At 53.5% G+C, this 25,540-nt stretch overlaps 1 protein-coding gene across 1 annotated transcript in view; it reads left to right on the top strand.

The window, feature by feature from the left end:
- Nucleotides 1–25,540, top strand: part of LOC119971587 (protein FAM180A) — a 49,139-nt gene that overhangs the window by 10,093 nt on the left and 13,506 nt on the right. Inside the window, exon 2 of the mRNA XM_038807357.1 lies at nt 2,990–3,066. Coding sequence (XP_038663285.1) covers nt 2,990–3,066 — 77 coding nt within the window. The remainder of the gene's footprint in view (nt 1–2,989; nt 3,067–25,540) is intronic.

Here is a 25,540-nt window from a genome sequence, read left to right as displayed (position 1 = left end):
GGAGGCTGGATGTTAATGGTATTAATCCAGGAAGAATCCTCAACAAAGACATTCAATCGATAATCAGATTCCTAACTGGAATATGGTCCCACCGTTTTGACTATGTAAGATTCCGGCAGTGCATCCATCGTCACTGACTGTTTAAATGTGAACTTTAAATACTGGCTACCACTCAATAATATTCAGCACTGACATTATTTATCGACTCAATCTAATCATCAGTTACTCACACATTTCATTTTGGACTGTATTTGTATTTGTCCACAATGTGCAGATGCTATATTAGTAATTCTGAGACTCTTGACGCACAATAGATGTGTGTGTGTGGAGATGTGTGTGTGTGTGTGTGTGGAGATGTATGTATGTGTGTGGGGATATGAGGATGTGTGTGTGGGAATGTGGGGATGTGTGTGTGGGAATGTGGGGACATGTGTGTGGGGATGTGAGTGTGGGAATGTGAGGATGTATGTGTGGGGATGTGAGGATGTGTGTGGGGATGTGAGGATGTATGTGTGGGGATGTGAGGATGTGTGTGTGGGAATGTGAGGTTGTGTGTGGGGATGTGATAATGTGCGTGTGGGGATGTGGATGTGTGTGCATGTGGATGTCTGTGTGTGTGGATGTCTGTGTGCGTATGTGTGTGTGTGGGGATGTGTGTGTGTATATGTGTGAGTGTATGCGTGTGTGCAGGTGTGTGTGTGCGAGTGGGGGATGTGTGTGTGTGTGGGGATGTTTGTGTGGTTGTGTGTGGGGATGTCTGTATGTGTGGGGAGATGTGTGTGTTTGTGTCTTGGGGGGATGTGCGTGAGTGTTTTTGTGTGTGGGGATGTGTGTGTGTGGATCTGGATGTGTGGATGTGTGTGTGTGTGTGGATGTGTATATGTGCGAATGTGTGCGTGTGATTGGATGTGGGTGTATGCGTGGTGGACGTGTGTGTATATGGATATGGATGTGTGTGCGTGGATGCGTGTGTATATGGCTATGGATGTGTGTGGATGTGTGTGTATGGATGTGTGTATGTTTGGATGTGTGTATGTTTGGATGTATGTGTGTGTGTGGATGTGTGTGTGTATGGATGTGGATGTGTGTGCATGTGTATGTGTGTGCGTGTGTGGATGTGTGTGTGTGGGTGTGTGTGGATGTGTGTGCATATGGATGTGGATGCATGTGGATGTGTGTGGATGTGTGTGTGTGGGCGTGTGTGGATGTGTGTGTGTGTGTGTGGATGTGTGTGTGCATGAATGTGTGTGTGTGTATGGATGTGTGTCTGTATGTGTGGATGAGTGTGAGTGTGTGTGGCTGTGTGCTTGTGTATGTGCGTTTGCGTGTGTGTTTCGGTGTGTGTGTGTGTGTGGGTGTGTGTGTGTGGATGTGTGTGCGTGGATGTGTGTGTGTAGATGTGTGTGTGTATGGATCTGTGTGTGTGTATGGATGTGTGTGTGTGTGTTTGGATGTGTGTATGGATGTGTGTGTGTGTGGATGTATGTGTATGGATGTGTGTGTGTTTGGATGTGTGTATGTTTGGATGTGTGTATGTTTGGATGTATGTGTGTGTGTGGATGTGTGTGTGTATGGATGTGGATGTGTGTGCATGTGGATGTGCGTGTATGTGTGTGTAGATGTGTGTGTGTGGGCGTGTGTGGATGTGTGTGGGTGTGTGTGTGTGCATATGGATGCGGATGTGTGTGGATGTGTGTGTATGTGTGTGTGTGGATGTGTGTGTGTGGATGTGTGTGTGTAGATGTGTGTGTGTAGATGTGTGTGTGTATGGATGTGATTGTGTATGGATGTGTGTGTGTGTTTGGATGTGTGTATGGATGTGTGTGTATGGATGTGTGTATGTTTGGATGTGTGTATGTTTGGATGTATATGTGTGTGTGGATGTGTGTGTGTATGGATGTGGATGTGTGCGTGTGTGGATGTGTGTGTGTGGGTGTGTGTGGATGTGTGTGTGCATATGGATGTAGATGCATGTGGATGTGTGTGTATGTGTGTGTATGTGTGTGTGGGCGTGTGTGGATGTGTGTGTGTGTGCGTGTGTGGATGTGTGTGTGGATGTGTGTGTGTGGATGTGTGCGTGTGTGTGTGCGCGTGTGGATGTGTGTGTGGATCTGTGTGTGTGCATATGGATGCGGATGTGTGTGGATGTGTGTGTATGTGTGTGTGGATATGTGTGTGTGTGTAGGTGTGTGTGTGTATGGATGTGTGTGTGTATGGATGTGTGTGTGTGTTTGGACGTGTGTATGGATGTGTGTGGATGTGTGTGTATGGATGTGTGTGTGTTTGGATGTGTGTATGTTTGGATGTGTGTATGTTTGGATGTATGTGTGTGTGTGGATGTGTGTGTGTATGGATGTGGATGTGTGTGCATGTGGATGTGTATGTATGTGTGTGTGTGTGTGGATGTGTGTGTGTGGGTGTGTGTGGATGTGTGTGTGCATATGGATGTGGATGCATGTGGATGTGTGTGTATGTGTGCGTATGTGTGTGTGTGGGCGTGTGTGGATGTGTGTGCGTGTGTGGATGTGTGCGTGTGTGTGTGTGCGTGTGTGGATGTGAGTGTGTGTGTGCCCGTGTGGATGTGTGTGTGGGTGTATGTGTGTGTGTGCATATGGATGCGGATGTGTGTGGATGTGTGTGTGTGTGGATGTGTGTGTGTGTATGTATGTGTGTGTGTGTGGATGTGCGTGTGTGGATGTGTGTGTGTGGATGTGTGTGTGTGTGCGTGTGTGGATGTGTGTGTGGATGTGTGTGTGTGGATGTGTGTGTGCGTGTGTGGATGTGTGTGTGGGTGTATGTGTGTGTGTGCATATGGATGTAGATGTGTGTGTGTGTGTGGATGTGTGTGTGTGTGTGTATGTCTGTGTGCGTGTGTGGATGTGTGTGTGTGGATGTGTGTGTGCGTGTGTGGATGTGTGTGTGGATGTGTGTGTTTGGGGATGGGAGAGATTATCATGCATCGTGCTAATTGGTTGATATTTGGTTCCAGACCGGATTTGGGGTCCTCGGAATAAAACCCCAGTTCTGTTCCATCGTGATGTTGGGGACACTTTCCTGATGTATGAGGTAAGGTTCCTCAGACTCTGCTGCCCAAGGCACCATCACATAGATACACTTGTTGAAACAAGCTTGCACACTCAGACATGCACACAGGGCCAATGCTCTCGGGTCAGTCTAGATGGTCAGCATCCTGATTGACAGGCCCCTCGCTCAATGATTGATGTTGCTCTAGCAACAGCATCATTGACCTTGTGAAATGCATCATACTCCATCCGTTGTTTTACACCTACTGTGTTGGGTTGGGTGAACTGTTGGACTTGGTGGTGTTTCCCTCTGTTTACGTGAGATGAGTGGTGTGTCGGAGTCATGTGCTGTTTCTGCTTTCTTACTTGACTATGGCTGGGGCCTGGACACAGCTCAGGGTCAGTGCCGTGCTATGCCTCGACATTGACTTTACCTCCCCAGTCACACTCCCCTCCACCTCCTTCCCTCTGGACCACTTTCTCCGAGTCCTGTGTCTTCCCCCAGTCCAATTCCTCCATATTGTCAACAATGGTGCCTGACACCAGGGCCCTTCCCTTCCTGGCCTCTTGGCTGAATCTTCGGCATTGTCCAGGGACTGGGGGGGGGGAACTCTTGCTCCTCAGAGTGGAAGAATGCTGCTTCAGTTTATCCCAACAGGGGAGGATACTTTTATTGATCTCTGTAAACATCTGGCCTCATTGCCAATATTAAAGGCTCCATTTTGTGGCCATAGGCAACATAATGCAGCCAGATGGAAACAATTGGATCACTGCTCCACCTCACACCTGGAGTCTGGCAAATGTGTAAATATCTAGGTTTGATTTTATGAATTGCTTTTGTAATGGAAAGTTATACTTCACGTTGTTGGAGAAAGAATCCTGTTGCAAACTGTGTCTTTGTTCCCAAGTCCTGCCCTGCCTCCAACTCAGTGGCAGTCGATTCAACATTCTGTTCGAATATTAACATCATCCCATCCCTGGAGTTTTGGATGTGGTACAGACTGGGCACCTGGCAGATGGAGGCCTTTCCCCTTCTAACCTCTGGTGGCAGAGGGATACCCCAGTAATTTAGGGTGCATGACCTGGAAGTGGGTTAGTGGAGTTCCCCAAGATTTGGTGGTTGGGCCCTCCACTTCCCGATATTTATTAATGACCTAAACAAGGCACAGTTTCAAAATGTGGAAGGCTTGTGAATTGTGAGGAGGGTGGGGTTAGAATTGAGAGGGACAGAGATATCTTGGCGGAGTGGGCGGACAGGGGGCAGACAAAGTGGGAAGTTATTCATTTTGGAAGGAGGAATGTAGAGACACAATAGGGGGGATTCTCCAGCCTCTCAGCCGCGTGTTCCCGTTCGTCGTGGTGGGATTTTCTCTTCCCGTCACTGTCAATGGGAATCCCTATTGAAGCCACCCCACGCCACTGGGAAACCCACGGATGGGGGCCAGAGAATCCCGCCTCAGCGAACAGTCGTAAAATTCTGGCCAATATAAAACAGATTCTCCATCGGCCAACGCCAAAATCTGGAAAGACGATTGGGCGGAGAATCGGTTTTGACACCGAAATCGTGACGGACGTCAGGTTCACGCCAAATCGCAACTCTCCGGTGCCTCGACAGCGGCGTCCATGCATTCCACTCCGCACGTACAGTAAACACCATTCTCATATCATTAGCGGGCCTGACCCGGTATTCTCTGGGGCCTCCGCGATTCTCCGCGTCCGCTGCGGGGAATTCCCTGTGGCGAAGTTCACTTGTGCTTTTGAAAATCGGGAAACAGGCTGATGAGAGTGCGAGAGGAGGTAGGACACGGAGAGGCGCAACTGTGGGCTGCTGGTCCTGACACTGGCCGGGCTGGCTGGGCTGAGGGGGGGGGGGGGGGGGTGGTTTGGTGACGAGGGGATGGGCCATGGGGCTGGGGTGCCCCAAACAGGACCATGTTGGTGTGTAGAATCGGATGGAGCGAATCCAGTCCGGGGGTGTGTAGAATCGGATGGAGTGAATCCAGCCGGGGTGTGTAGAATCGGATGGAGTGAATCCAGCCGGGGTGTGTGTAGAATCGGATGGAGTGAATCCAGCCGGGGTGTGTGTAGAATCGGATGGAGTGAATCCAGCCGGGGTGTGTAGAATCGGATGGAGTGAATCCAGTCCGGGGGTGTGTAGAATCGGATGGAGTGAATCCAGACGGGGTATGTAGAATCGGATGGAGTGAATCCAGCCGGGGTGTGTAGAATCGGATGGAGTGAATCCAGTTTGGGGTGTGTAGAATCGGATGGAGTGAATCCAGCCGGGGTGTGTAGAATCGGATGGAGTGAATCCAGACGGGGTGTGTAGAATCGGATGGAGTGAATCCAGCTGTGGGTGTGTAGAATCGGACGGAGTGAATCCAGTCCGGGGTATCATCGGCCGTGCCAGCCGGCGTGTCCGATTCTACATATCCCGGCTGGATTCACTCCATCCGATTCTACACACCCCGGCTGGATTCACTCCATCCGATTCTACATATCCCGGCTGGATTCACTCCATCCGATTCTACATACCCCGGCTGGATTCACTCCATCCGATTCTACCCACCCCGGCTGGATTCACTCCATCCGATTCTACATACCCCGGACAGGATTCACTCCCGATTCTACATACCCCGGCTGGATTCACTCCATCCGATTCTACATGCCCCGGACAGGATTCACTCCCGATTCTACATATCCCGGCTGGATTCACTCCATCCGATTCTACACACCCCGGCTGGATTCACTCCATCCGATTCTACATACCCCGGACAGGATTCACTCCCGATTCTACATATCCCGGCTGGATTCACTCCATCCGATTCTACACACCCCGGCTGGATTCACTCCATCCGATTCTACATATCCCGGCTGGATTCACTCCATCCGATTCTACATACCCCGGCTGGATTCACTCCATCCGATTCTACATATCCCGGCTGGATTCACTCCATCCGATTCTACATACCCCGGCTGGATTCACTCCATCCGATTCTACACACACCCCGAACTGGATTCACTCCATCCGATTCTACCCACCCCGGCTGGATTCACTCCATCCGATTCTACATACCCCGGACAGGATTCACTCCCGATTCTACATACCCCGGCTGGATTCACTCCATCCGATTCTACATACCCCGGACAGGATTCACTCCCGATTCTACATATCCCGGCTGGATTCACTCCATCCGATTCTACATACCCCGGCTGGATTCACTCCATCCGATTCTACACACCCCGGACAGGATTCACTCCATCCGATTCTACACACCCCGGCTGGATTCACTCCATCCGATTCTACATACCCCGAACTGGATTCACTCCATCCGATTCTACACACCCCGGACAGGATTCACTCCATCCGATTCTACAAACCCCGGCTGGATTCACTCCATCCGATTCTACATATCCCGGCTGGATTTACTCCATCCGATTCTACACACCCCGGACAGGATTCACTCCATCCGATTCTACATATCCCGGCTGGATTCACTCCATCCGATTCTACGTACCCCGGCTGGATTCACTCCATCCGATTCTACACACCCCGGACTGGATTCACTCCATCCGATTCTACACAACCCGGCTGGATTCACTCCATCCTATTCTACACACCCCAGCTGGATTCACTCCATCCGATTCTACACACCCCGGACTGGATTCACTCCATCCGATTCTACACACCCCGGCTGGATTCACTCCATCCGATTCTACATACCCCGGACTGGATTCACTCCATCCGATTCTACACACCCCAGCTGGATTCACTCCATCCGATTCTACAAACCCCGGCTGGATTCACTCCATCCGATTCTACATACCCCGGCTGGATTCACTCCATCCGATTCTACATACCCCGGCTGGATTCACTCCATCCGATTCTACACACCCCCGGCTGGATTCACTCCATCCGATTCTACATACCCCGGCTGGATTCACTCCATCCGATTCTACACACCCCGGACTGGATTCACTCCATCCGATTCTACACACCCCGGCTGGATTCACTCCATCCAATTCTACATATCCCGGCTGGATTCACTCCATCCGATTCTACCCACCCCGGCTGGATTCACTCCATCCGATTCTACACCCCCCGGCAGGATTCACTCCATCCTATTCTACACAACCCGGCTGGATTCACTCCATCCGATTCTACACCCCCCGGCAGGATTCACTCCATCCGATTCTACACACCCCGGACTGGATTCACTCCATCCGATTCTACATACCCCGGCTGGATTCACTCCATCCGATTCTACATACCCCGGACTGGATTCACTCCATCCGATTCTACCTACCCCGGCTGGATTCACTCCATCCGATTCTACACACCCCGGACTGGATTCACTCCATCCGATTCTACACACCCCGGACTGGATTCACTCCATCCGATTCTACACACCCGGAACTGGATTCACACCATCCAATTCTACATATCCCGGCTGGATTCACTCCATCCGATTCTACATACCCCGGACTGGATTCACTCCATCCGATTCTACACAGCCCGGCTGGATTCACTCCATCCAATTCTACATATCCCGGCTGGATTCACTCCATCCGATTCTACACACCCCGGCTGGATTCACACCATCCAATTCTACATATCCCGGCTGGATTCACCCCATCCGATTCTACATACCCCGGACTGGATTCACTCCATCCGATTCTACACACCCCGGCTGGATTCACTCCATCCGATTCTACATACCCCGGCTGGATTCACTCCATCCAATTCTACATACCCCGGCTGGATTTATTCCATCCAATTCTACATACCCCAGCTGGATTCACTCCATCCGATTCTACACACCCCGGCTGGATTCACTCCATCCGATTCTACACACCCCGGGCTGGATTCACTCCATCCGATTCTACACACCCCGGGCTGGATTCACTCCATCCGATTCTACACACCCCGGCTGGATTCACTCCATCCGATTCTACACACCCCGGGCTGGATTCACTCCATCCGATTCTACATACCCCGGCTGGATTCACTCCATCCGATTCTACACAGCCCGGCTGGATTCACTCCATCCGATTCAACACACCCCGGCTGGATTCACTCCATCCGATTCTACACACCCCGGGCTGGATTCACTCCATCCGATTCTACACAGCCCGGCTGGATTCACTCCATCCAATTCTACATACCCCGGACAGGATTCACTCCCGATTCTACACACCCCGGCTGGATTCACTCCATCCAATTCTACACACCCCGGCTGGATTCACTCCATCCGATTCTACATATCCCGGCTGGATTCACTCCATCCGATTCTGCACACCCCCGGCTGGAATCACTCCATCCGATTCTACACACACTCCGGCTGGATTCACTCCATCCGATTCTACATATCCCGGCTGGATTCACTCCATCCGATTCTACACACCCCCGGACTGGATTCACTCCATCCGATTCGACACACCCCCGACTGGATTCACTCCATCTGATTCTACATACCCCGGCTGGATTCGCTCCATCCGATTCTACATACCCCGGACTGGAATCACTCCATCCGATTCTACATACCCCGGACTGGATTCACTCCATCCTATTCTACACACCCCGGCTGGATTTACTCCATCCGATTCTACATACCCCGGCTGGATTCACTCCATCCGATTCTACATATCCTGGCTGGATTTACTCCATCCGATTCTACACACCCCGGACAGGATTCACTCCATCCGATTCTACATACCCCGGCTGGATTCACTCCATCCGATTCTACATACCCCGGCTGGATTCACTCCATCCGATTCTACACACCCCGGCTGGATTCACTCCATCCGATTCTACATACCCCGGCTGGATTCACTCCATCCGATTCTACACACCCCGGCTGGATTCACTCCATCCGATTCTACACACCCTGGCTGGATTCACTCCATCCGATTCTACACACCCCGGCTGGATTCACTCCATCCGATTCTACATACCCCGGCTGGATTCACTCCATCCGATTCTACACACCCCGGACTGGATTCACTCCATCCAATTCTACACACCCCGGCTGGATTCACTCCATCCGATTCTACATACCCTGGCTGGATTCACTCCATCCGATTCTACACACCCCGGCTGGATTCACTCCATCCGATTCTACATACCCCGGACTGGATTCACTCCATCCGATTCTACCTACCCCGGCTGGATTCACTCCATCCGATTCTACACACCCCGGACTGGATTCACTCCATCCGATTCTACACACCCCGGACTGGATTCACTCCATCCGATTCTACACACCCCGGACTGGATTCATACCATCCAATTCTACATATCCCGGCTGGATTCACTCCATCCGATTCTACATACCCCGGACTGGATTCACTCCATCCGATTCTACACAGCCCGGCTGGATTCACTCCATCCAATTCTACATATCCCGGCTGGATTCACTCCATCCGATTCTACACACCCCGGCTGGATTCACACCATCCAATTCTACATATCCCGGCTGGATTCACCCCATCCGATTCTACATACCCCGGACTGGATTCACTCCATCCGATTCTACACACCCCGGCTGGATTCACTCCATCCGATTCTACAGACCCCGGCTGGATTCACTCCATCCAATTCTACATACCCCGGACTGGATTCACTCCATCCGATTCTACACACCCCCGGCTGGATTCACTCCATCCAATTCTACATACCCCGGACAGGATTCACTCCCGATTCTACATATCCCGGCTGGATTCACTCCATCCGATTCTACACACCCCGGCTGGATTCACTCCATCCGATTCAACACACCCCGGCTGGATTCACTCCATCCGATTCTACACACCCCGGGCTGGATTCACTCCATCCGATTCTACATACCCCGGCTGGATTCACTCCATCCGATTCTACACACCCCGGCTGGATTCACTCCATCCGATTCAACACACCCCGGCTGGATTCACTCCATCCGATTCTACACACCCCGGGCTGGATTCACTCCATCCGATTCTACACAGCCCGGCTGGATTCACTCCATCCAATTCTACATATCCCGGCTGGATTCACTCCATCCGATTCTACACAACCCGGCTGGATTCACTCCATCCGATTCTACATATCCCGGCTGGATTCACTCCATCCGATTCTACATATCCCGGCTGGATTCACTCCATCCGATTCTGCACACCCCCGGCTGGAATCACTCCATCCAATTCTACATACCCCGGACAGGATTCACTCCCGATTCTACACACCCCGGCTGGATTCACTCCATCCAATTCTACACACCCCGGCTGGATTCACTCCATCCGATTCTACATATCCCGGCTGGATTCACTCCATCCGATTCTACACACCCCCGGCTGGATTCACTCTATCCGATTCTACATATCCCGGCTGGATTCACTCCATCCGATTCTACACACCCCCGCCTGGAATCACTCCATCCAATTCTACATACCCCGGACAGGATTCACTCCCGATTCTACACACCCCGGCTGGATTCACTCCATCCATTCAACACACCCCGGCTGGATTCACTCCATCCGATTCTACACATCCCGGGCTGGATTCACTCCATCCGATTCTACATATCCCGGCTGGATTCAATCCATCCGATTCTACACACCCCCGGACTGGATTCACTCCATCCGATTCTACACACCCCGGCTGGATTCACTCCATCCGATTCTACATACCCCGGCTGGATTCACTCCATCCAATTCTACATACCCCGGCTGGATTCATTCCATCCAATTCTACATACCCCAGCTGGATTCACTCCATCCGATTCTACACACCCCGGCTGGATTCACTCCATCCGATTCTACACACCCCGGGCTGGATTCACTCCATCCGATTCTACACACCCCGGGCTGGATTCACTCCATCCGATTCTACACACCCCGGCTGGATTCACTCCATCCGATTCTACACACCCCGGGCTGGATTCACTCCATCCGATTCTACATACCCCGGCTGGATTCACTCCATCCGATTCTACACAGCCCGGCTGGATTCACTCCATCCGATTCAACACACCCCGGCTGGATTCACTCCATCCGATTCTACACACCCCGGGCTGGATTCACTCCATCCGATTCTACACAGCCCGGCTGGATTCACTCCATCCAATTCTACATACCCCGGACAGGATTCACTCCCGATTCTACACACCCCGGCTGGATTCACTCCATCCAATTCTACACACCCCGGCTGGATTCACTCCATCCGATTCTACATATCCCGGCTGGATTCACTCCATCCGATTCTGCACACCCCCGGCTGGAATCACTCCATCCAATTCTACATACCCCGGACAGGATTCACTCCCGATTCTACACACCCCGGCTGGATTCACTCCATCCAATTCTACACACCCCGGCTGGATTCACTCCATCCGATTCTACATATCCCGGCTGGATTCACTCCATCCGATTCTACACACCCCCGGCTGGATTCACTCTATACGATTCTACACACCCCGGCTGGATTCACTCCATCCGATTCTACACACCACGGCTGGATTCACTCCATCCGATTCTACACACCCCCGCCTGGAATCACTCCATCCAATTCTACATATCCCGACAGGATTCACTCCCGATTCTACACACCCCGGCTGGATTCACTCCATCCATTCAACACACCCCGGCTGGATTCACTCCATCCGATTCTACACATCCCGGGCTGGATTCACTCCATCCGATTCTACATATCCCGGCTGGATTCAATCCATCCGATTCTACACACCCCCGGACTGGATTCACTCCATCCGATTCTACATATCCCGGCTGGATTCACTCCATCCGATTCTACACACACTCCGGCTGGATTCACTCCATCCGATTCTACATATCCCGGCTGGATTCACTCCATCCGATTCTACACACCCCCGGACTGGATTCACTCCATCCGATTCGACACACCCCCGACTGGATTCACTCCATCTGATTCTACATACCCCGGCTGGATTCGCTCCATCCGATTCTACATACCCCGGACTGGAATCACTCCATCCGATTCTACATACCCCGGACTGGATTCACTCCATCCAATTCTACACACCCCGGCTGGATTTACTCCATCCGATTCTACATACCCCGGCTGGATTCACTCCATCCGATTCTACATATCCTGGCTGGATTTACTCCATCCGATTCTACACACCCCGGACAGGATTCACTCCATCCGATTCTACATACCCCGGCTGGATTCACTCCATCCGATTCTACATACCCCGGCTGGATTCACTCCATCCGATTCTACACACCCCGGCTGGATTCACTCCATCCGATTCTACATACCCCGGCTGGATTCACTCCATCCGATTCTACACACCACGGCTGGATTCACTCCATCCGATTCTACACACCCCGGCTGGATTCACTCCATCCGATTCTACATACCCCGGCTGGATTCACTCCATCCGATTCTACACACCCCGGACTGGATTCACTCCATCCGATTCTACATACCCCGGCTGGATTCACTCCATCCGATTCTACATACCCTGGCTGGATTCACTCCATCCGATTCTACACACCCCGGCTGGATTCACTCCATCCGATTCTACATACCCTGGCTGGATTCACTCCATCCGATTCTACACACCCCGGCTGGATTCACTCCATCCAATTCTACATATCCCGGCTGGATTCACTCCATCCGATTCTACACACCCCGGACTGGATTCACTCCATCCGATTCTACATACCCCGGACTGGATTCACTCCATCCGATTCTACATACCCCGGCTGGATTCACTCCATCCGATTCTACATACCCCGGACTGGATTCACTCCATCCGATTCTACCTACCCCGGCTGGATTCACTCCATCCGATTCTACACACCCCGGACTGGATTCACTCCATCCGATTCTACACACCCCGGACTGGATTCACTCCATCCGATTCTACACACCCCGGACTGGATTCATACCATCCAATTCTACATATCCCGGCTGGATTCACTCCATCCGATTCTACATACCCCGGACTGGATTCACTCCATCCGATTCTACACAGCCCGGCTGGATTCACTCCATCCAATTCTACATATCCCGGCTGGATTCACTCCATCCGATTCTACACACCCCGGCTGGATTCACACCATCCAATTCTACATATCCCGGCTGGATTCACCCCATCCGATTCTACATACCCCGGACTGGATTCACTCCATCCGATTCTACACACCCCGGCTGGATTCACTCCATCCGATTCTACAGACCCCGGCTGGATTCACTCCATCCAATTCTACATACCCCGGACTGGATTCACTCCATCCGATTCTACACACCCCCGGCTGGATTCACTCCATCCAATTCTACATACCCCGGACAGGATTCACTCCCGATTCTACATATCCCGGCTGGATTCACTCCATCCGATTCTACACACCCCGGCTGGATTCACTCCATCCGATTCAACACACCCCGGCTGGATTCACTCCATCCGATTCTACACACCCCGGGCTGGATTCACTCCATCCGATTCTACATACCCCGGCTGGATTCACTCCATCCGATTCTACACACCCCGGCTGGATTCACTCCATCCGATTCAACACACCCCGGCTGGATTCACTCCATCCGATTCTACACACCCCGGGCTGGATTCACTCCATCCGATTCTACACAGCCCGGCTGGATTCACTCCATCCAATTCTACATATCCCGGCTGGATTCACTCCATCCGATTCTACACAACCCGGCTGGATTCACTCCATCCGATTCTACATATCCCGGCTGGATTCACTCCATCCGATTCTACATATCCCGGCTGGATTCACTCCATCCGATTCTGCACACCCCCGGCTGGAATCACTCCATCCAATTCTACATACCCCGGACAGGATTCACTCCCGATTCTACACACCCCGGCTGGATTCACTCCATCCAATTCTACACACCCCGGCTGGATTCACTCCATCCGATTCTACATATCCCGGCTGGATTCACTCCATCCGATTCTACACACCCCCGGCTGGATTCACTCTATCCGATTCTACATATCCCGGCTGGATTCACTCCATCCGATTCTACACACCCCCGCCTGGAATCACTCCATCCAATTCTACATACCCCGGACAGGATTCACTCCCGATTCTACACACCCCGGCTGGATTCACTCCATCCATTCAACACACCCCGGCTGGATTCACTCCATCCGATTCTACACATCCCGGGCTGGATTCACTCCATCCGATTCTACATATCCCGGCTGGATTCAATCCATCCGATTCTACACACCCCCGGACTGGATTCACTCCATCCGATTCTACATTTCCCGGCTGGATTCACTCCATCCGATTCTACACACACTCCGGCTGGATTTACTCCATCCGATTCTACATATCCCGGCTGGATTCACTCCATCCGATTCTACACAATCCCGGCTGGATTCACTCCATCCGATTCGACACACCCCCGACTGGATTCACTCCATCCGATTCTACACACCCCGGCTGGATTCGCTCCATCCGATTCTACATACCCCGGAGTAGAATCACTCCATCCGATTCTACATACCCCGGACTGGATTCACTCCATCCAATTCTACACACCCCGGCTGGATTTACTCCATCCGATTCTACACACCCCGGCTGGATTCACTCCATCCGATTCTACATACCCCGGCTGGATTCACTCCATCCGATTCTACACACCCCGGCTGGATTCACTCCATCCGATTCTACACACCCCGGCTGGATTCACTCCATCTGATTCTACACACCCCGGCTGGATTCACTCCATCCGATTCGACACACCCCCGGCTGGATTCACTCCATCCGATTCTACACACCCCGGCTGGATTCACTCCATCCAATTCTACACACCCCGGCTGGATTCACTCCATCCGATTCTACCCACCCCGGCTGGATTCACTCCATCCGATTCTACACACCCTGGCTGGATTCACTCCATCCGATTCTACACACCCCAAACTGGATTCACTCTATCCGATTCTACATACCCCGGCTGGATTCACTCCATCCGATTCTACATACCCCGGCTGGATTCACTCCATCCGATTCTGCACACCCCCGGACTGGATTCACTCCATCCGATTCTACATACCCCGGCTGGATTCACTCCATCCGATTCTACATACCCCGGCTGGATTCACTCCATCCGATTCTACATACCCCGGCTGGATTGACTCCATCCGATTCTACCTACCCCGGCTGGATTCACTCCATCCGATTCTACATACCCCGGCTGGATTCACTCCATCCGATTCTACATACCCCGGCTGGATTCACTCCATCCGATTCTACATATCCCGGCTGGATTCACTCCATCCGATTCTACATACCCCGGACTGGATTCACTCCATCCGATTCTACACACCCCGGACTGGATTCACTCCATCCGATTCTACATACCCCGGCTGGATTCACTCCATCCGATTCTACACACCCCGGACTGGATTCACTCCATCCGATTCTACATACCCCGGCTGGATTCACTCCATCTGATTCTACATATCCCGGCTGGATTGACTCCATCTGATTCTACACACCCCGGCTGGATTCACTCCATCCGATTCTACACATCCCGGGCTGGATTCACTCCATCCGATTCTACATATCCCGGCTGGATTCAATCCATCCGATTCTACACACCCCCGGACTGGATTCACTCCATCCGATTCTACATATCCCGGCTGGATTCACTCCATCCGATTCTACACACCCCGGCTGGATTCACTCCATCCGATTCTACACACCCCCGGCTGGATTCACTCCATCCGATTCTACACACCCCCGACTGGATTCACTCCATCCGATTCTACACAATCCCGGCTGGATTCACTCCATCCGATTCGACACACCCCCGACTGGATTCACTCCATCCGATTCTACACACCCCGGCTGGATTCGCTCCATCCGATTCTACATACCCCGGACTGGAATCACTCCATCCGATTCTACATACCCCGGACTGGATTCACTCCATCCAATTCTACACACCCCGGCTGGATTTACTCCATCCGATTCTACACACCCCGGCTGGATTCACTCCATCCGATTCTACATACCCCGGCTGGATTCACTCCATCCGATTCTACACACCCCGGCTGGATTCACTCCATCCAATTCTACATACCCCGGCTGGATTCACTCCATCCGATTCTACACACCCCGGCTGGATTCACTCCATCCGATTCTACCCACCCCGGCTGGATTCACTCCATCCGATTCTACACACCCTGGCTGGATTCACTCCATCCGATTCTACACACCCCAAACTGGATTCACTCTATCCGATTCTACATACCCCGGCTGGATTCACTCCATCCGATTCTACATACCCCGGCTGGATTCACTCCATCCGATTCTGCACACCCCCGGACTGGATTCACTCCATCCGATTCTACATACCCCGGCTGGATTCACTCCATCCGATTCTACATACCCCGGCTGGATTCACTCCATCCGATTCTACATACCCCGGCTGGATTGACTCCATCCGATTCTACGTACCCCGGCTGGATTCACTCCATCCGATTCTACATACCCCGGCTGGATTCACTCCATCCGATTCTACATACCCCGGCTGGATTCACTCCATCCGATTCTACATATCCCGGCTGGATTCACTCCATCCGATTCTACATACCCCGGACTGGATTCACTCCATCCGATTCTACACACCCGGACTGGATTCACTCCATCCGATTCTACATACCCCGGCTGGATTCACTCCATCCGATTCTACACACCCCGGACTGGATTCACTCCATCCGATTCTACATACCCCGGCTGGATTCACTCCATCTGATTCTACATATCCCGGCTGGATTGACTCCATCTGATTCTACACACCCCGGCTGGATTCACTCCATCCGATTCTACATACCCCGGCTGGATTTACTCCATCCGATTCTACATACCCCGGACTGGATTCACTCCATCCGATTCTACACACCCCGGACTGGATTCACTCCATCCGATTCTACACCCCCGGCTGGATACACTCCATCCGATTCTACACACCCTGGCTGGATTCACTGGGATATGTGGAATAGGATGGAGTGAATCCAGTCCGGGGTGTGTAGAATCAGATGGAATGAATCCAGTCCGGGGTGTGTAGAATCAGATGGAGTGAATCCAGTCTGGGCTATGTAGAATCGGATGGAGTGAATCTAGCCAGGGTAGGTAGAATCGGATGGAGTGAATCCAGCCGGGGTATGTAGAATCGGATGGAGTGAATCCTGTCCGGGGTATGTAGAATCGGATGGAGTGAATCCAGCCGGGGTGTGTAGAATCGGATGGAGTGAATCCAGCCGGGGTATGTAGAATCGGATGGAGTGAATCCAGCCGGGGTGTGTAGAATCGGATGGAGTGAATCCAGCCGGGGTGTGTAGAATCGGATGGAGTGAATCCAGTCCGGGGGTGTGTAGAATCGGATGGAGTGAATCCAGCCGGGGTTGTGTAGAATAGGATGGAGTGAATCCAGCCGGGATATGTAGAATCGGATGGAATGAATCCAGCCAGAGTATGTAGAAGCGGATGGAGTGAATCCAGCCGGGGTGTGTAGAATCGGATGGAGTAAATCCAGCAGGGGTGTGTAGAATCGGATGGAGTGAATCCAGCCGGGGTATGTAGAATTGGATGGAGTGAATCCAGCCGGGTTATGTAGAATCGGATGGAGTGAATCCAGTCCGGGGTGTGTAGAATCGGATGGAGTGAATCCAGCCGGGGTAGGTAGAATCGGATAGAGTGAATCCAGTTTGGGGTGTGTAGAATCGGATGGAGTGAATCCAGTCCGGGGTGTGTAGAATCGGATGGAGTGAATCCAGCCGGGGTATGTAGAATCGGATGGAGTGAATCCAGCCGGGATATGTAGAATCGGATGGAGTGAATCCAGCCGGGATATGTAGAATCGGATGGAGTGAATCCAGCCGGGGTAGGTAGAATCGGATGGAGTGAATCCAGCCAGGATATGTAGAATCGGATGGAGTGAATCCAGTCCGGGGCATGTAGAATCGGATGGAGTGAATCCAGCCGGAGTAGGTAGAATCGGATGGAGTGAATCCAGCTGGGGTATGTAGAATCGGATGGAGTGAATCCAGCTGGGGGTGTGTAGAATAGGATGGCGTGAATCCAGCCGGGATTGTGTAGAATAGGATGGAGTGAATCCAGCCGGGATATGTAGAATAGGATGGAGTGAATCCAGCTGGGGGTGTGTAGAATCGGATGGAGTAAATCCAGCCGGGGTGTGTAGAATGGGATGGAGTGAATCCAGCCGGGGTATGTAGAATCGGATGGAGTGAATCCAGCCGGGGTGTGTAGAATCGGATGGAGTGAATCCAGCCGGGGGTGTGTAGAATCGGATGGAGTGAATACAGTCCGGGGTGTGTAGAATCGGATGGAGTGAATCCAGCCGGGGTGTGTAGAATCAGATGGAGTAAATCCAGCCGGGATATGTAGAATCGGATGGAGTGAATCCAGCCGGGGTATGTAGAATCAGATGGTGTAAATCCAGCCGGGGTATGTAGAATCGGATGGAGTGAGCACACGGAAATGAATGCTTGGATACAAACGGACACATATTTGTTTATTTTACAACTCTACTCTCCACTCCCCGAAGCGTCTCCTTCCTCGACCTGCATCCAGGTCAGGGGTTTTATACTTAGAGGCTCTCCCTGTTAAGGGTGGTGCTCTGCCCCATTTACCGGGGAAGTTTGTATTCCATGAAGCTCACAGTGAACCAGATGGTGCACACCCAGTGACCTCCGAAGGGGTTGTCAGAACCCCCCCCCCCCCCCCCCACAAGCCCGGAGAAACGTCCATGTCCAATAGTCCGTCTCGCCTGAAGGCGGTGTTCAAGAACAAAGGATGAGGACTGGCGTTTCCACATGCAGCGCTGCATTGGCAGATGCGGACGTGGGAGGCAGTGCGGCGATCTCCGTTTGTTGTTGGACGTCGATCTCGTAATCGGTCTGTGAAAACTCCACGGCGGGCAAATTAACTTCCTGGACTTCAGTGGCCGGCGGAGCTGGCGGCGGCGGTGGCAATGGTGGCGTCCGAATAAGTGGCACCGGTACGCCTTGGCGTGGCTCCGGGATGCGGACGCGGTCCATGTGGCAAATCGACTCTTTGCATTGTGCCCTCACAGAATAAGAGATCGGCCCAATATGAGCCACTACCAAGCCCAGCATCCACGCAGTGCCCATGCCAAAATTGTTGATGTAAACTGCGGCCCCGGGGCCAAACAACGCAGTGGGGTGCGCCTGCCCGCGTACGATTTGGACCGGTCCTGGCTGTGGAGGACGTTTTCCACAATGTCCGGGTGAGCAAATTCAGCCATGTCTGGAGGTATCGTCCCATAAGTAGTTTGGCCGGTGTAACCCCTGTGGGGTTTATTCCTATAACAGAACAAGAACCAGCTAACCAGGGCCGGGATTCTCCAAAATCGCTGGCAAAGTGTTGACGCCGGTGTAAACACCGGAGTGTTTCATGCTGGCGTCAACGGTTCTCTTGACCCAGCGATTCTGCAACCCACAAAGGGCCAGCACGGCGCTAGCGTGCTTCACGCAGCTCTGGCAGCCGATACAGGCCCCAGCAGTCCGGCCGCGGGTCCGCCCATGCATGCGGTGGCCGGCCGAGGGTTCGCGCAGATGCGCGGTGGCCATTTTCGCTTCGGATCCCGGGCAACATGGCAGAGCCCCACAGCGCCATGGTGCAGAAGAAGATAGGCCCCCTGCCAGAATGCTTGCGACCGCCGATCGGTTGCTCCCGATCGTGGGCCTGGTCGTCGTGGAGGCCCCCCCGGAGTCTGATCCCCCCCCCACCAGGACGGTCCCCACAGCCGCGACGACAAGCTCCCACCAGGCAAACCATATGGGAACCACAGCGGCGGGACTTAGCGGAACTCAGCAGGAACTCGGCCGGTTGAATCGCGGCGGGGGCCTCTTTCAACTGCCCCTGACCGGCGCCACCTCGACCACGCACGTGTGACTGCCGCCGATTCTCTGGTCGTTGGAGAATCGCGCCACACCATCGGACCCGATCGCGGGCATTCTCCGCCCCCATGCCGATCGTGATTTCGGCGTGGAGGCTCGGAGAATCCCACCCCTGGTCTCCCAAGTCCCAGCAGTCTGCTTCTTCATACCCCGCTTGAATGTTTGGACCAACCACTCAGCCAACCATTAGAGGCCGGGTGATACAGGGCGGTCCGCACGTGATGAATGCATCACGTGGTCATGAAGGCCCCAAACTCAGTAATGGTAAAGGCTGCCCTGTTGTCAGGGACTAGTGCTTCGGGAATGCCTTGGTGCTGAACGTTTGCCACAAATGCTCCACAATAGCCTTCATGGTGGTGGCCTGCATCCGGTGGGCATTCAACCACTTTGAGTGGGCGTCCACTATGATCAAAAACCATTGTCCCTGGAAAGGTCGGTTGAAATCGATGTCGGAGGTGAGATCACGCTGGCGCGGCCCCTCCCGTGCCTGCAGTGTTGTTGCCTTCTAGTTTTCCTGGCACAGCCCACGACAGTGAGCCAATTTCCCAATGTCCGTGTCGATCCCAGGCCACCAGATATAGCTACAGGCCAGCATATTCCTGGGTGTCTGTTGTGGAGGTCCTGCTGAAGGGGGCTGCACCCATGTCTGGAACGACCACCCGAGTCCCCCACAGGATGATGGCATTCTCTCGCTATGTTCTGGGGTCATAGAACATAGAACATAGAACAGTACAGCACAGAACAGGCCCTTCGGCCCTCAATGTTGTGCCGAGCAATGATCACCCTACTCAAACCCACGTATCCACCCTATACCCGTAACCCAACAACCCCCCCCTTAATGTTACTTTTTTAGGACACTACGGGCAATTTAGCCTGGCCAATCCACCTAACCCGCACATCTTTGGACTGTGGGAGGAAACCGGAGCACCCGGAGGAAACCCACGCACACAGGGGGAGGACGTGCAGACTCCACACAGACAGTGACCCAGCCGGGAATCGAACCTGGGACCCTGGAGCTGTGAAGCATTTATGCTAACCACCATGCTACCATGCTGCCCATAGTATGGGCACTTACTCCGAGGTGTAAACCTTGAGGCATTCCAGCAAAGCGCTCTGCTGGGCCCAATACAGAACAATGTGGCACACATGGGACAACTGGGGTCCGTCTCGGCCCACACCTGTATGTAAGCCGCCGTGACCGGTAGGGAGTCCATAAAATGAAGGACGGTGACTACTTCGCCGGCAAACTCTGGTGTCGGCGGCCAGGTGGGAGAGGGAGGCGGCCCAATGTATCATCACTCCTGGGTGGAGCTCCAAAACATATTCGTAAGCAGCCAACAGTAGGGCCCAACGCTGGATCCTAGCCGACGCTATCAGAGGGATTGCCCGATTCTCTTTATATAGGCTCAACAGCGGTTTGTGATTGGTTAAAACCATAAACGCGTGACCACAGACATATTGGTGAGACCTGTTCACACCAAAAAATGTCAGCCAGCCCCTTGATGCACTATCAATTACGACGAGACGAGTGTAGAGAGTAATCGAGGCTTTATTGTGCAGAGATGTGGAGCCTCCCAAAGCTGCTGCCGAAATGGCTGCAGCTCGGAGAGCCCACACATTTATACTCCGTCTACTGGGCGGAGCCATAAGGCAGGGATCTACCCCCGTACCTGTAGTACAGGAGCCTTACCGTAATACACTCGTATGCAGTATATACAATACAACAGTGGTGACTACCACATTCACCCCCTGGTAAAAAAAGTCAAGCGGGGGTGGTGGAAACTATTTACATACAGGTGGTTTAAAATTTAAGAAATAGGTTACAAATTTAGACGGTCGGGCGCCTTGATCCGGCGTTGCGAGCGCCGCAGTTGTGGTGGTGATTCAGGCGTCGATTCAGTCATCGGTGACTCCGGGAGCGTGTCGACCTCATCTTCATCCAAGGGTGGGACCAAGGGGAGGGTGGATCATCCTGGAATGGGGGCTGTGGTAGGGTGCGCCGGGGGGAGGGAGGGTGGCGCCGGGGCAGAGGGGGGGCTGCGTGGGGACCTAACTGGTGCCAGGTCCCAGAGGGAGACTGTGTCTTGGCGGCCGTTAGGGTACGCTACATAGGCGTACTGCGGGTTCGTGTGGAGTAGCTGTACCCTCTCAACCAACGGGTCTGCCTTGTGGAGCCAAACGTGCTTGCGGAGGAGAATGGGTCCTGGAGCTGTCAGCCATGTTGGGAGCGAAATCCCGGAGGTGGACTTCCTAGGGAAGGCAAGGAGACGTTCATGGGGAGTTTTGTTAGTCGCAGTGCACAAGTGCGACCGAATGGAGTGAAGTGCGTCGGGGAGGATCTCCTGTCAGCGGGAGGCCGGGAGATTTCTGGACCGTAGGGCCAGCTGGACGGCCTTCCAGACTGTCCCATTCTCCCATTCCACCTGCCCGTTTCCCCGGGGGTTGTAGCTGGTCGTCCTGCTCGAGGCAATGCCCCTGTTGAGCAGGTACTGGCGCAGCTCATCGCTCATGAATGAGGATCCCTGGTCGCTGTGGACGTAGGCGGGGAAGCCGAACAGAGCGAAGGTGGTGTTGAGGGCTTTGATGACGGTGGCAGACGTCATGTCAGGGCATGGGATGGCGAAGGGGAATCTCAAGTATTCGTCGACTACATTGAGAAAGTACGTGTTGCGGTCGGTGGAGGAGAGGGGCCCTTTGAAATCCACGCTGAGGTGTTCAAAGGGGCGGGAGACCAGGCGCGCACGGTCTGGCCAGTAGAAGTGCGGTTTACACTCCGCGCAGACCTGGCAGTCTCTGGTGATAGCCCTGACTTCCTCGATGTAGTAGGGAAGATTGCGGGCGATCCCTGGGTGACAGAGATCGTCGTGCAGGGTGCGGGGTCGGTCCACTTGTGCGCTGGCACATGTACCTCAGGATAGGGTATCAGGGGGCTTGTTGAGCTTACTGGGGTGATACAAAATCTCGTAATTGTAGGTGGAGAGCTCGGTCCTCCACCTCAAAATTTTATAATTTTTGATCTTACCCCGCTGTGTGTTGTTAAACATGAAGGCAACCGACCGTTGGTCAGTGAGGAGAGTGAATCTCCTGCCGGCCAGGTGATGCCTCCAATGTCACACAGCTTCAATGATAGCTTGGGCCTCCATTTCAACAGAGGAGTGCCGAATGTCGGAGGCATGGGAGTACTGGAAAAGAATGCCACGGGCCTGCTTGCCTGGTTGAGGGTGGCGGCCAGAGCGACATCTGATGCATTGCTCTCGACTTGGAAGGGTAGCGTCTCGTCGACTGCATGCATCGCGGCCTTGGCGATGTTGGCCTTAATACGGTTGAAGGCCTGGTGAGCCTCAACCGTTAGTGGGAAAACAGTGGAGTGAATGAGTGGGCGGGCCTTGTCCGCGTAGCTTGGAACCCAATGGGCGTAGTACGAGAAGAACCCCAGGCATTATTTGAGGGCCTTGGGGCAGTGGGGGAGGGAGAGTTCCATGAGGGGGCGCATGCGATCGGGGTCGGGCCCTAGAACTCCGTTCTGAACCACGTAGCCGAGGATGGTTAATCGGTCCGTGCTGAACACGCACTTCTCCTTGTTGTAGGTTAGGTTGAGGAGTTTGGCGGTGTGGAGTAATTTGGAAAGGTTAGCGTCGTGGTCCTGCTGGTCGTGGCTGCAGATGGTGATGTTGCCCAGGCACGGGAAAGTGGCTCGCAGTCCGTACTGGTCAACCATTCAGTCCATCTCCCGTTGAAGATCAAGACCCAGTTAGTGACGCCGAAGGGAACCCTAAGGAAATGGCAAAGGCGGCCACCTGCCTCAAACGCAGTGTACGGGCGGTCCACCTTGCGAAGGGGGAGCTGGTGGGAGGCAGATTTCAGGTCCACTGTCGAGAAGACCCGGTACTGTGCAATCTGATTGACCATATCAGATATGTGTAGGAGGGGGTACACGTCAAGCTGCGTGTACCGATTGAAGGTCTGAGTGTAGTCAACAACCATCCTGTTTTTGTCCCCAGTTTTCACCACTACCACTTGGGCTCTCCAGGGGCTGTTGCTAGCCTCAATAATACCTTCCCGTAGCAGCCGCTGGACCTCAGACCTGATGAAGGTCCTGTCCTGGGCACTGTACCATCTGCTCCTGGTGGCGATGGGTTTGCAATCCAGGGTGAGGTTCGCAAACAGGGAAGGTGGGTCGACCTTAAGGGTCGTGAGACCGCAGACAATAAGGGGTGGTAGCGGCCCGCCAAATTTCAGGGTTAGGCTCTGGAGGCTGCACTGGAGGTCCAGGCCGAGTAGCAGGGCAGCGCAGAGGCTGGGGAGCCGGAAGCCACTGAACTCTACGCCCTGGATGGTGAGGGTGGTGGTGCAGTACACCCGGATCTCCACGGAGTGGGATCCGGAGGCCAGGAAGATTCTCTGGTTAGTGGGGTGGACCGTGAGGGAGCAGCGCCTTACTGTATCGGAGTGGATGAAGCTCCCACTGCTCCCAGAGTCCAGAAGGCAGGAAATCTTGTGCCCATCGGCCTTCACTGTTGTCGACGTGGTTGCAAGGTTGTGCGGTCGTGACTGGTCAATCATGACGGAGGCCAGACGTGGCTGGTCGGCGGCGGTTGTAGGCGATGAGCGGCCCGATGAGGTGTCTGATGAGCAGGGGTCCTGAGGTGGGGAAGATGACGGGCGCACATGTTGTGAGGGGAGCAAGATGGCAGTGACCACAGGCCGCCGAGGTCTGAGGCGAGAAAGATGGTGGCGCCCGCGGGTTGCACATTGGGGGTGCTGGGGCAACCGCAACGACCGAGCAGGCCTGGCACACAGCAGCAAAATGTCCTTTCTTACCGCAGGCCTTGCAGAGCCCGCTCCGTGCCGGGCAGCATTGTCAGAGGTGTTTTAACTGTCCGCAGAAGTAGCACTTGGGTCCCCCGGGGTTGTTTGGCTGCCGCGTGGCGCAGGCCTGGGGTTGGCTGGGGGAGGTCACTGGTGGGGTGCACAGTAGGGTGTTCGTTGGCGGGGTCCAGGAGGGGTGGGCCGTGCGGTCTCCGGCATACGCCTGTATATTGCGTGAGGCGACTGTGAGCGAGAGCGCTAATTTCTTGGTCGCCGCAAGGTCGAGGGTAGCCCCTTTTAAGAGTCGCTGGCGGATGTAGGCCGATCCTATGCCTGTAACGAATGCAACTCTAAGTAGCAAATCAGAATGTCCAGCAGCCGAAACGGCCTGGCAATCGTGGAGAGGAGGTGACTGGCGTAGATTTTGTTGGTCTGCTGAGTGTAGTTCTCCTTCAGTAGCGCCATGGCCTCAGCATATGTCGGCGCGTCCCAGATGAGGGGCAAGATGTCTGAGCTCAGCCGCGTGTAAAGGATCTGGAGTTTCTGTGCCTCTGAGGGTGGTTCAGTCGCAGATCCGATGTATACCTTGAGGCAAGATAGCCAATGTGCGAAGGCCGACTTGGCGTTGTCTGCTTGAGGGTGCAGCTGCAGGCGATCAGGCTTGATGTGGATATCCATCGTTTTAAAATCTCTGCTTAATAAATTGATGCACTAACAATTACGACGAGACGAGAGTAGAGAGTAATCGAGGCTTTATTATGCAGA

The sequence above is a fragment of the Scyliorhinus canicula genome, chromosome 9, assembly GCF_902713615.1.
Source record: "Scyliorhinus canicula chromosome 9, sScyCan1.1, whole genome shotgun sequence".
In the NCBI taxonomy this organism is placed as follows: domain Eukaryota; kingdom Metazoa; phylum Chordata; class Chondrichthyes; order Carcharhiniformes; family Scyliorhinidae; genus Scyliorhinus; species Scyliorhinus canicula.
This window is presented reverse-complemented; position numbering and strand designations above follow the sequence as displayed.